Here is a 13,745-nt window from a genome sequence, read left to right on the forward strand (position 1 = left end):
AAAACTTCTCAAGTTGTTAGCACTGTTTACTAAAGAATGTCCTCCTTTATGTACTAAGAGTCAAGAGGCAGCAGTTTGGAATGAAAATAATAGCTGGGAGGAATGTAAAATGAAATTGGTTAATTGATGTTTGTGGGCACATAAATAGCTTGGCAATATTCACTTTGATTAATTTGTGGACAGCATAAACAGTAAAACTCATTTATCCTGACCTCAATTAGAAAAGTTATGCCACATGTTAATATGGAGAATCTGTGTAGATCTATAAATTATGCAACAGTTTTCCTGATTGATCAATTATATAACAGATCCAACTGGTAAAAATAGTTACATGTTTAACTTTTAGCTAAAGAAATTATATTGAATGCACCCAAACAGAGGAGAAAATAACGTGCTGTCTCCTGTGTTGCACGGAATGTTCTAGTTTTATTTCCACAGGTCAGTGATTCCCAAAGTTAGGGGAATTTGTCCCTGGTTTCACGTGATTGGACATGGAGAATTCTGCACACAATAGGAGTAATGAAATATTAGTTTAATCAGATAAATACATTTGATCAAAACAATCAGTTTTGAATTACAGCTAGCATGGTTTAAAAAAGGTAAAAGCTGTTGGTGGGGAGAACAGGGGGAGGTGGATTGTAATCTGAACAGTTTTCTAAATTCAGGATAACTCTTACATACTAATGATCTGCAAAATGCAATCAAAGTGGTAACTACCATGTTAGGACTTTTATGTTGCAATGATAGTTTAGATTAAGAGACTGCACTTTGCTTTTTTCATTTCTGTGATACATATCCTTGCATAATAACCCTTACCACTTGGAAGAGAGAAAAAATTAAATAATTCTGAGTGAAACATTCTTTCAGATTTGCTACTTCCAAGACTCCTGGCAAGATACATTTTTCAGTATTTTTAATATTGATAGCACTTGCCCTTTAAGAACAAATTAATTGACATATATGAGGGAGAATAAAATCCTTTCTATTTTATGCAGCTGATTTGCAAAAACATTGTGCTACAAAATCCTATAAAGCTGTCCTACAACATCAGTTTTCCAGACCGAGACCATTTCCAGGTGAAAGCTGTTTTACCCTTGTGAGATGTAGAAAACCGGCAGGGTGAGGTGTCCAAAATGTTTCCCGTTTTTCATTGGAGCTAATTTTCAGGAAAGGTGGAGCAAGAGCAAAAGGGTCTGCACCTTGCAAAAGAGCTCCTAGATACCAGCAGTTTGTCGTGTTTCACACAATGGTCCTTTCAACTTCCCTTGTGAGTGTCCCACGGAAATGCCACTGAATGCAGATAGCTCGCAGAACCAAGGACCTGTGATGCAAGATATTGAGTTGTTCTTATCTTTCTCTCTCATGCCAGCTAACTAAAGAGATGGGCAGCGTCAACTCCCCTCTTGTTAGATGTATTTTCAAATGTAAACAAGTAAGTTTGCATGGAGCTGAAGAACTCCAGAGCTGGAAGGGATGTAGTCTGACCTCCTCATTTTAAAAAAGAAAACTAAAGCTCAGATTTGATAAAGGTTACACAACTCCATGCAGGGAAATTAGTGATCGACCCAAAATCTGGGATCAGTTTTTCCTAGCTAAGAGGTCTTTTCATTCCTCTGCAGGAGCTGTGATCTAACTCTTTAGGTTAAATTAGAGAACGGATAAAGTTATTTCTTCTCCAAGGTGTTAGTTTTCTGATGATTCTATAATCGCTGCTTCATATTTAAAAGGTGAACTTTATAAAACTGCAATGGATGGTTTTCTGCTTTGCTGTCATAGGGACTTTAACAGCTACTTTCAGAAGATTGCAGTTGAGAAGCTGGCTTTTGTTCTCGGTCCTTAATCGCTTTTCTCCTGATGGATTTGAAACAGCAATACAGATGAAATAATAACAGTAAAAGTCCCTGGAAATTTAAGAAGGATATTGAAAGTATGTCACGTCATGGGGGATTTGAATTTCACTTTCTAAATCATGTACCAAATGCAAGTATCCTGCTCTAAGTGCGGCCAAACATGCAAATATTTGCTTTCTGAGTAATTTGCCCTAATGACTTTGAAGCATTTTTGAGAAACAGTGGTGATATTGTTCTGCCCTGGCAGAAAGCATATCCCTTGTCAGATGTCCACAGAGATCCCAACAGTCTACGGGTACATTAGTAAGGCATGGGTAGTACACAGTATTTGCTAACTTTGCCTTCTGATTGGCAAAATGTTAGGTATATGGGTTGTCACCTCATCAAGGTTTTGTGACAAGTCTGCCCAGCAGCCAATCTTAGTTTGCCACTAGGAAATGGAACTAGCAGTGTTTTAACTTCTAAATGCTCTCTTCTGCAAACTCCTCTCACCCTTGTTTTTGATTATGTGGAAAACACCATGGGCAAAGTCTGGGGTAATCACGAGTAGTATGAAGTTGTTCATTTGAAAGTTCTATTTTTCACACTTCGATAGCTTCCAGATTGATAATTTAAATCTGTTTGGCCAGGGGCGTCTGGGTGGCCGTCAGTTAAGCACCGACTTCGGCTCAGGTCATGATCTCGCAGCTCATGGGTTCCAGCTCAGCGTTGGGCTCTGTGCTGGTAGCTCAGACCCTGGAGCCTGCTTTGCATTCTGTGTCTCCCTCTCTCTGTGCCCATCCCCTGCTAGTGCTCTGATTCCCGCCCCCCCCCCAAAAAAAAACATTAAGTAATTTTTAAGAAAAAATAATGAAGTCTGTTTGGCCAGAAAATGGAAAATTTTAGCAATCACAGGAGCACCAGCAGTTTATATTTGCCTTTCCTTTTCCCATACTTGTTTAGGCACTAAACTTTAGTAGTGGGACTTTGTTGCCACCTTGGATCCCTAATGTTAAGGAGGGTAGGTGTTATTCTATTCAGCAAGCAGAACATTTTTCTATTGGGGAAAGGATGGGAAGATTTCCCTGAGATGAAGGAAAGAGAGAAGGGTAGAAAACTAATTGGTAGATGTTTAGAAAAATTATTTTGTAAGAGTTGTTAACATGTTTCTTTTCTGGTTTATGTTCTTAGTATACTTTACAACATTTTTTTCTTTTGAAACAAAACACTACAAATTATTTTCTAGGAAAATTTACCCTAAACAATGTTAATATTTTTTAAAGGCTAATCAGAGTGTTTATTGTAAATGTGGAAATGAAATCAAATATTTGTCACACTTAAAATGTTTAAAATTATTAAATCTGTTACCATTAAAGTGTAAAAAGAAGGTTAGCACAGTGCAGTTAAATATTGAAAAAATCAATTGCCCTCCTATCGGTGGCTGCCTTTTATTCATTTACTTAACAAGCATTTAATACTGCCGTGTGCATTTTACATCTGTGAGGTCAAGGAGAGAGACAAGGCATATTCTGTAAAAAAAAAAGCAAATAGCTGATAGTAGTCCCAACTTCATTAAAAAAGATAGAACAAATTAAGGGACTAATATAAGTGTAATTAAGACTTGTAGGAAAAAGTGATTTTAAGATGTGCTTTGAAAGAGACGATGAACAGACTGGTGGAGAAAGGGGGATGTATGCTTGGCTGAGGCAGAAGCCACTTGAGGGCATAGTGGTAGAATGGGTAATGTATTAACAAGACGGAAAGATTCCAGGAAATGATTCATGCTGTTAAAGCACTACAAAATTATTTATCAAGCACCTAGGGACATGTTTCCCTAAGCTGGAGTGGTTAAATATTCCTCTCACATGTGTAAGTACAGGGATTCAGATCTAAGCTCTAGAATGAAGGGATGAGGCTAGAGAGAATTTTTAGGATTTGCCTCCAGGTTTTAAGTTGCATGATCTCTATTAAAAGACTGTTGAATATTAAATTTTTAGGTTTTAAAAACACTCGACTAACTGATTCTGAAAGAGAGAAAAAAAAAACTGTACCTCTTTTAACAGCTAGCGAAATCTTGGTTCATAATCTGAATAAGATCGTTCATGTATATTCAAGAAGAAGTGCCTGTTTTAAGACTTTGTAAGGCCCTGTAAGGCTCTCAGCACCTTAGAGAAGATAGGAAATTTTAAAACCCATCCTTTTAGGAGAGTTGCTAAACACATGATTAAACATCATTTCTTATTTAATTTCTACAGTACACTGTTCAAGTATGTGTGGCATTTAATGAGGAATTACTGTATTGTGATAAATCATTAGTTTATATAAAAATAACATGAGCAACACAAAAGGTTTTGCCTGGTACATCTCAGCTACCAGTCTGATCTTGTTACTGATACTGAAGCTTCATCTTTATGAATACTTTCACCTACACCTGTCGCACCCCCCCCCCCCTTTTCTTAAGTTGTTATCTAAATTCTAGTTAGTTAACATAAAGCATAATGTTAGTTTCAGGTGTACAATATACTGATTCAACACTTCCATACATCATTTGGTGCTGATCACAGCAAGTGCACTCCTTGAACCCCATTAAACCTTTATCATTTAAAATGTTTGGGTTATGCTTGTCTTTAACGTGAATGGAGAAAATATGCCCCCTCCATTTTTATCATAATATTATTGGTTCAGTCAATATTTTTAAAAAAAACTTTTAAAATATGCTATCATCTGTAGCTGAAAGATAAAACTAATTTCACTGAATACTGTTAGTGCCTCTCAGAAATTGGAATGTAAGGGTAGGATCCTTATAATAAATAGTATACACTAGGTTCTTAAGCTCTGGTATAAAGAGCTATTCAAAGAGGATTGGTAAAACAAACAAACCAGCATGGGGCTGTAAGAATCAACAATCCAAAAATACCATTCTTGGATTTGAGTTTGTTAGGGCTTTGGACAGCAATATAGAGTGATAGACTATTTGAGGAATGCTGTTTTTAATTTAAATAAATAATAATAGTGACGGGCATTTTTAGTTTTTAGAAAATGGCAAATCAGAAAGGTGAATTTTATCCTATTGAATGAAATGTGGTTGATGTCTAAATATCTTCCACATCCTGTGTTACCCAAATGATTGCTTTCAATTCAGTAGATTTCTTTAACATTATTTAATACATAATGTGGATGGGTGATAACAAACATCTAAATCTTTATCCTGCCATTGAGTAGTTTAAAACCTGTTTAGAAGATATGAGAAAAGAAAGCAAATAACAAGGATAGGACTAATAGTAAAGCAATGACATATATAAAGTTTTAGAGAAAACCCTAATGGGGGGTAAGGGGAGGAATAAAGTTTCATCAATAATAGTCAATAACAAAGTCTTGATGTATGTCACAATTGGCGTCATAAATCTACTGTGCTCTCATCTCCGTGGGAAACAATTTCTTTCAAAGATCTGTAATGTGGTTTCAAAGATAGTATGTATGTTTTTAAAAGCCATTCTCAATTATTCTTTTATAAAGCTGGAGGAAACATTTTCAGAATATTAAAAATTAAACTTGTACATAAAGCAAAATGTTTGCTCTACTGTAGCACAATCATGAATAACAGAAAACTGTAGATACTTTGTAAAATTCAAAACATCCAGACCAAGGTAAAATGACCCATTTTGATTGCTGTGTTTCTGATGAATTTTAAATGCTGCAAGGACAACCAGTTATTTTCTGTAAAAGATCATGAGAAAGACAATGTATGTTAGCTGAGTGCTCGCCTCTTGGTTTAAACAATTACAAAAATAATTTCTATCTATTATGTGGGTGAAGCGGACTCATTAGCAGGTTGGTGTTCTGTGTAAGTAGAAAGACAGAGGGGGAAAATCAAAGGATTCAGAGGCATTCACTGAGTAATGCAAAAATTCTCATATGTAGAGACATTTTACACAGCAGGAACTTAAGTCCATGTGTAGAGCAGGCTGCTCACATGGTGAAAAACAAAACAACACCGCCCCCTCCCCTGCTCTCTCTTGGCCTCACCCCCCTCACTCCATTGACATGCATAGCTGGCCTGGTAGGTGTAAAAATAGACTGGCAGAGCCTGAATTGGAAATGGTCACCGAATGCAGCCTGCAGTTGCTGGGGTTTTGAGTTCTCTCTCACACCAGCAAGCCAGCCAGCAGATGGGGAGAACTGGTGAGGGGCGTTTAGGGGACTTGAGCGGAGGAGCCAAAGATCGTCTGGATGAATTGTCCGCTTTAGTGTCCCCCAGGGAGCCCTGGACAGAGCACAGAGGGCAAGCACGGGCCCAGGGACAGCAGGAACTGTAGGAGTGAGATGGGTAATGCAGCTCTCTGCCCGTCTTGTCATGCGGATAAGAGCGTAAGAGTACACGGACACATGCAGGAGTTGGACAGAACCCCAGACTACTATGGCTGTAACAGCGAGGACACCCAAGAACTTGGGGTGTGGGTAAGTTCTAAGCCACAACGAGAAGGAGGGGAGGGTGGTGCCATAAGAATCAACAGTGGACCTCATTGGCCAACCTCTAAGCTTCCTAGAAGGAAGTAGACAGAATAAACCCAATGTGACCAAACTACCCAACTGCCTCTGGTTCAGCGGCACACTGTTGTTTCCTCTTGGAGCCATGCGGTGTCACATGTCTGTTCCTCCTGAGTTGGCTTTAGCTGTGAACTGATATTTGGAATAAGCAACGATGTTGTCTTTTTAATTTGAAACTCTGCCCCAAGCTGAACATGTATTTCATTATGGAGTGACTTGTAGCCTCATGGCACTTACATTCAGGGTGTCAAATTCTTTTGCCTGTTTATATATTCATGTATGGTTCATTTTCCATTAGGTCACAGGGCATTTTTTAAGCATATGCTAACATCGACTCCCAGGTGCAGCTTATAAAAGTGTTTTTCTTCCAATATTTGACTAACCTCAGTGGAAAGGCCTTTAAACACTGTCCTGATTATGATAATAATATTTTGTGCAGAGGCTTAAAAGTTGAGCAAATATCTAAGTGACTTTCAGATTTTAGTTATTCATTGTCATGATATGCTCCTTAAAATAGTTACAAAGGTTTATTGTGAATTTGGGGGGAGGGGTGCTAAAATCTGTTTCTGAAATCTTTGGATTTTCAAATTTGCTGGAGAATAAAGTTGATCTTTGATCTGCCAGGCCCAGGAATTTGACCGTATTGCAAGTTATTTATTTCAGAGCGAAACCATGAGACTAAGATGTGTAGGATTTCTGAGTAAAAGAAACAGAGGGGTTGGACTCATATTTAGTTTGTGTACCTGATATTTCCAGGGGTGAGAATAACAAGTAGGTGAGGGGTCTGAGGTGCTCTTTGGCTTTTACTCTGATCTGGATGAATTTCATAATTTCCTAGCCTTGAGTCTGTCAGACCACAGTGAAACTGAAACAGAAACTAAGAACTTACCAATACAAACAACCTGCAGAGGCAGTGTGTGCAATTAGCAGAAGTGAAAAGAAAGTCTGTCAGCACTGTAGTGAAAAAGAGGACAGTGTTTCTGGAATGGGGATGGAAGTCACCAGGCAAGAGAATTAACTTGAAAGGCGGGGAGCTTGGCAATCCCGTGGGGGAGGGGAGAACACCTGCCTGAACAACCACACAGCTGAGGTTTCTCCTTCTGGGTTACGGCTTAAATTATCCGCATCCACCATGAGAGTCACTCCAGATTTCTGATCGGCCACTTCTAGTGCAATTTCTGAACTGAGGTGTCAGAAAAGGTAAACTTTTTTTGGTAACTCTTTAGTAACTCTACGTGCTTGCTTTGTTGCAATATGTAAATATATTCCCTGAGAAGTAACCATCTTGTTTAAAAGGTAATTTCTATGAATATTTTTTATTAACTTAGAATGTAGACCATTCTTGCAAATGTTAGTTAATAATTCCTTCAATATTTTTGTTACCTAAGTGTATTCCATTTTTCACCTTTTAAACATCATTAAGAAAAATGTAATGCATTAAAATAAGTTAAAGGTGCTTTAAAAATTAAATATAGGTAAACACGAGCACGTGTCAACATGGTTTTGAGGTCCAAGGGCTGGAATGAGAAATTCACTCAAAACTTCAGAGTTCAGAAGACAATGAAAAATGTTTTAAGAGGAAGACATAATCACCAGCAAGAAAGATCATCCCCTGGTTGAAATCCTTCTATTCCTATTAATATAGATAGGTTCTGAAAAATGGGAGTTGACTTTAAAAATATATTACAATCTGATTTCTCTGAATTAAATAACATTCTTATAACCTGCTGATTATTGAATAAACTCTTCTGTCAGAGATTTTATAGATGGGAGCGTATAATGATTGCTGTGACTTAGAAAGTTACAGTAGAGGTTGAAATCCACCTGTTGTCCACCTTTGGAAGTGATGTTCTGCTCAGAATTTCTCCACTTTGGCTGTGGGACCAAAAACCAAAAAATAATTAATTTCTAATACCAAGGGTGACTTAAACTAAATATGTGGTTGTATCTTGCTGAAGTTTTCTGAACTTAAGAATTGTGTCATCTTTTCTTTCATGTTAAGTGGGCACTACAAGACTGATGTCACTCTCTGAATCGTGTAGATAAATGTGTTCCTTAGTCACTTTCCATCATTCATGTTTGTCACAATTAATGATGAACAGTTGTTAAGAACTTTAGAACTGATTGACTTATATTTTTATTTTGTTCTTTTTTGGGGGAGCAAGACAGAAACAGTGGTACTGGGCACTTTTTTCTTGGAAATAAACTTAGAAATGTTTTATATAATTTATTGTATTATTAGGCCAGAAGTTTCACATAAATAAATTTTCCAATTTTTTTTTTCATAATCAGAAATCAACTTATGGGGAAAAGTAAAATTTGAGATGCTAAATAAAACAGCTTTTTGTGTAAATTAATACTTCATTTTTTCTGTAAGTTTTATTTAGAATTTTGAATATCCTGGCATTTATTTGTATAGATAGTATAGCAATGAGGAATATATCAGCAATTGTGTTGGAAGTAAGTAACCAAAAATAATTTCTCCTTGAACAATGTTATTGTATGTCCATATTTGCAATTTCACTTATGTATAAGCTTGCAAGTTTTTTATAAAAATGATAAAGGAAATAAGACCAGAATAATTTCCAGATATGTTACATAGCAAAACACAAAAATTATACCAAAAAAAAGAAAGAAAATGAAACTCAATATTATTTTGGCATTATGACTATTTTTTAAGTTTTAAAACAACTTTTTAAAGGTATAGTAAAAGAGATGAACAGCTATTATGCCAAAAATTTTTTAAATTCTATAACTGGACAAATAATATGTTATTTTCATAGTGCATATACTAATTAAGGCTTACATTCCAGAGCAGAATTAGCAAGCATTTTTTTTTTTTTTGTAAAGAACTAGCGAGTGAACATTGTAGGCGTTGCTGGCCACCTGGTCTCTGTCACAGCCACTTCTTTCTGCTATTGTAGAACAAAAGTGGCCATGGACAATAGGTAAACAAATCGGGGTCTGGCTGTATTCAAACTTTTACTAAATTTTTCTATTATTATCCCATTGCTAACTTTTCAATTACTAAATATTAATTTAGTTAATCTTTTTCTATTTTGTAAAGATATAAATTAAAATATTAATAAGTTACCATTCCATTAACAAAGATGTAAAATATGGTAATATTTAGTCTTAGAAGATTGCCTTGAGAGTGATGAACTTTCCTGGGTGTGCTGTAAGTTTTTCTAATTATTTGAAAAGCAATTTGGAAATACATTTCAGACTCTAATTACAATTTCTGCTTTTCAATTTTCTAGTGCAGTGAGGACTCTAGTAGCAGGCAGGTATTTTCAGGGAGACAAAAGAGTAGGTAGGTAAAACTTCTGGGCAGATTCCCACCTCCAACAGCAGCTAATGGGCTGGACTGGACTCCAGTCCATTTGTTGTGAGTATTCCCAACACTCTTAAACATTCCTCCTTTCACTCAAATTTTAGGGGCATGAGAGAATTATACTCCTTGAGACCTTATTCCAAATCCACTGAGAAAGTAACTGCCTTCCTAATGAATATATAAAGCTCCTGAGCGTATGTTAGGGTTTTCCTCTGAAATGTGGTTGCCTCTTACTTTAGACTTTAAAGGACCTGAAGATCTATTATTATCACAGTTTTTTTTTTTTTCAGTTTTTCAATTTTTGTGAATTTCAATGTAACTGACACTCAATGTTATATTAGTTTCAGGTGTACAACATAGCAATTCGACTCTGTTATGCTATGCTCCCCACAAGTATACCGACTCTCACCATACATTGACTCTATCTCCTGTGCTATACCTTTTGTTCCCATTACTTATTCATTTCACAACTTGAAGCCTGTATCTTCTACTCTCCTTTACCCATTTTGCTCATCTCCCCACCCCCTTCCCATCTGGCAACCATCACTGTGTTCTCTGTGTTTATAGTTCTGATTCTGTTTTTTTTTGTTTAGTCTTTTGTTCTGTTTTTTTTTTTTATTTTATTTTTTTTAGATTCTACATGTAAGTGAAATCATACGGTTTTTGTCTTTCTCAGTCTAACTTCACTTACCATGTTGTCACAAATGGCAAGACCTCATCCTTTTTTATGGCTGTGTAATATTCCATTATGTATATATATTTCTCACATCTTCTTTATCCATTCATCTCCCAATGGATGCTTGTGTTGCTTTCATATATTGGATATTTTAAATAATGCTGTGATAAACATAGGCGTACCTATAACTTTTTGAATTAGTGTTTTCATTTTCTTTGGTTAAATATACAGTGGTTATCAGTTAGCACTTTGACATTTCCTTACAGAGGAAGCATGTGGAGCAGATAGGAATCCAGAACAAAGTTCAGCTGTTTTAAAACTCTTATTCAGAATAAATCCGCATAATGGTTCTAGTTTTTCCTGTTGATCGCAGAAGGGAAAACTGCATCATCTCTCACATTCCTTTTCATTTTCACTTATGCAGATAACTGGTATACATATTCCAAGTTCACCTACAAAAAAAGAAGCTCTTAGAGATGCCTTATAGTCTTTGCCCTTGTTTCCAGGATAGCTGTATCTGGGACATGAGTCAGCAAAGCCATGAGGAATCCAAGTAGGCTCCAGAGATATGGCTTATTGACCATGCTTTGGTAAAATGCAATCTAGAACAACATGAACAAAATCATTTCATGTTCTTCTTGGCTTGTATTTTTATTATGGCATCATTTATAGGTTTGTATGTTGCTCTAAGTGTACTCTCTATTTTTCTTGCACTGAGATCATGTATTTTTAATTGTAGTTTCTTTGCTGTATCACATTACTTTGCTTTGTCCCAAGAACAAAACCACAAATTTGTTGCATCATCACAAACATTACTTTGGTTACCTGTCCTAGCTGATTTTTGAGCTATTACATTCTTCACTTTTTTATCAGTTATGCTCAGAGATTTTTATTTTCTTGTTTCATTTATTTGAACAATTTTTCCAATTTCCATGAAGAATTTTATCTTGTTTATATCAACCTTTTGTTATTCTGTAAGTTTTCCTATGATTTTTAGACCATGAACAGTGATTTCTGATGTTGTGAAAACATTTTCGTTTTTTCTGCTACACTGAATCAAAAGATGGTTTGTTCATCAGCCAGTATTTATTGAGCTGGGCCTTCTTCTAAATGTTGGCGATGGAATGATGACAACAGTTTGTGGTGGGGAGACAAACTTTAAACATTTGTTGGGGGAGGGGGAGTGTGCTGCCTAGCTGAAGTAAGAACATGCTGGGGGTATTCAAGGGACAGAAAAACAGCATGGCAGAAGCATAGTCGTCAAGGAAGAGGGTAGATGCCAATGGGGTCTGAGAGGCAGGCATAGCCCTACCATGGCAGAGGTTTGGATTACTTTCCTTCTTTTTTTTTTTTAAAGTTTATGTATTTTGAGAGAAAGAGGGAGAGAGAGAGAGAGAGAGAGAGAGAGAGAGAATGAGAATGTATATGTGCGCAAGCCAGGGAGGGGCAAAGAGAGAGAGAATCCCAAGCAGGCTCCTCACTGTCAGCACAGAGCCCTACATGGGGCTTGAACTCATGAATCAGTGAGATCATGACCTGAGCCGAAGTCAATAGTCAGATGCTCAAATGACTGAGCCACCCAAGTGTCCCTGGATTTCTTTCTAAATGCAGTGGGTCTTGGTAAAAGAGTTTGGATTTCATTCAAAATACACTGGAATCCTCTGGGAAATAGTAGGACCTCATTTATGCTTTGAAAGCTCTCCCTCTCTTGCTCTTCCCTTGGTGAAGGAGGGATGGTGAGTGCAGCAAGAGTGAAAAAAAAAGAGGCTAAGTTTGGTGGTCCCAGAGACCCCCGAGGTGCATGATGATGGAGGATCAGATTTAGGATGCTAGCAGGGGAGGCCAGAAGTGATCAGATTATGGATGTGTTTTTGTTTTTATTGAGGGATTGTTTTGGCATTGTAAAAGAAATAAGGGACTTTTGGCTTAAACAACTAGGTACAAGACAATTCTATTTATTAAGATGGAATGGTGTGTGTGTGTTTAAGAAAGAGAGAGAGGTGATTCTTTATCTAATAACCAAGCATGTCTGGACATCAAGACAGTTAAAAATTTTCTCCAGTTTTGAGTTCTAAGTGCATAGAAATTAGAGACTTTAAGTGATATAGTGAGCATAAATGATGTCCAGTGGTCTGTCTATAACTGCTATAAGGAAACTTCCTATAATTTTGATATTAACTCTAAAATGAGCCAAGAGTATAATGAAATCTATTCTGATAAGGCACTTCAAATAATACGAAATGATACGGAGCATGGTTATGTAACTTTTGGATGATTTATTTAAAGGTAAATATTGAAGGAAGATAAGCTCCTCCAGGAGCTTTCAATCTAGTTTGAGAACTAGAACTTATCCACATGCAATCAATTAACCATATAAGGCAATAGGCAATAAAGTGACAATGCGAGTGATAAAATGAGCACCCATAGGAAGCTGAAGAAGGGGAGAGCAGTGCAAGGCTGTGTTTGGGGGATGCCTTATGGACAGCGCTGATGTCCAGCCAGTATGGAGCAGAACAACTGTCCAATTGTTTACACTTTGAAATGCTTCCATACATGCTAATTAAACAGTTGCTTTTATGAGCCCACCAAGCTGCACCTTCTACTGAGGCTGCCTGGAACTGATTTCTAGGATTTCCTAGTCCATTCCATCCCCCAAATAAGCAAACAAAGCAATAGTGCCTGGACCAGCAAGGGGCCTCCAGGACCACTTGCCTCTAGTGCTACTGCCGACATCTACTGTGATTGGTTGGTGCCTAAGCTGTACCAGTTGTTAAATATTTTGACTCTCCCTCTGCTGATGGAGAAGTTGGAACCTGTAGTAAGCCTTGGAAGCAGAGTGCAATCTTGGTTCCTGCTGAGAAGAAAGTACATGCAGTAAGCATTTACTGAGCGACTGCTAAGTGCCGGCCACTGGGTCTACCAAGATGAATAAGACATGCAACCTTGGTTTAAAGAATGTAATCTAAGATGGACAAAGAAGGAGTCCCAGTGTTGCTACGGTGTCGTGAGAAGGCACAGGGTGTTGTGGAACACCTAAGGATGACAACTCAATCAGAGTATTACAGAAAAATCAAATCTTGAAGCAGTATGGGTAGATCACAGAACCAATGTTGGAGTCAGTAGTAACACTGGAATGATAGAGAAGCAGTAGGTAAACCCCCATGGCCATGACACAGCTAGTTTCTATCGGACATGTGTGGAACTCAGGAAATTTGGATAGTAAGCGTGGAATCAAATTATCAAGAGTTTCATAAGCCACGCTTTAGAATTTGGACTCTCTTCTGGGGAAAGATCACTGATTGAAATCTGTTTTAGAAGAATCGATTAGATCGTGGTTTGCATATCAGAAGCTCCGTCC

General features: G+C 37.2%; 1 protein-coding gene across 50 annotated transcripts in view; it reads left to right on the top strand.

Moving 5' to 3' along the window:
• ANK2 (ankyrin 2) overlaps positions 1-13,745 on the top strand; it is a 670,685-nt gene that overhangs the window by 419,368 nt on the left and 237,572 nt on the right. For 13 of the 50 annotated variants that reach the window (XM_060654375.3, XM_060654383.3, XM_060654371.3 and 10 more), the window contains exon 1: positions 5,910-6,287. The exons of 14 other annotated variants lie outside the window; for them this stretch is intronic. In XM_060654375.3, coding sequence (XP_060510358.3) covers positions 6,153-6,287 — 135 coding nt within the window. In that variant the 5' untranslated portion in view covers positions 5,910-6,152. Of the gene's footprint in view, positions 1-5,901; positions 6,288-13,745 lie in introns of those variants that run through there. 23 more of the 50 variants (XM_060654360.3, XM_060654344.3, XM_060654342.3 and 20 more) reach the window with 3 other exon arrangements.

This window comes from Panthera onca, chromosome B1 (assembly GCF_046562875.1).
Source record: "Panthera onca isolate mPanOnc1 chromosome B1, mPanOnc1 haplotype 2, whole genome shotgun sequence".
Lineage (NCBI taxonomy): Eukaryota > Metazoa > Chordata > Mammalia > Carnivora > Felidae > Panthera > Panthera onca.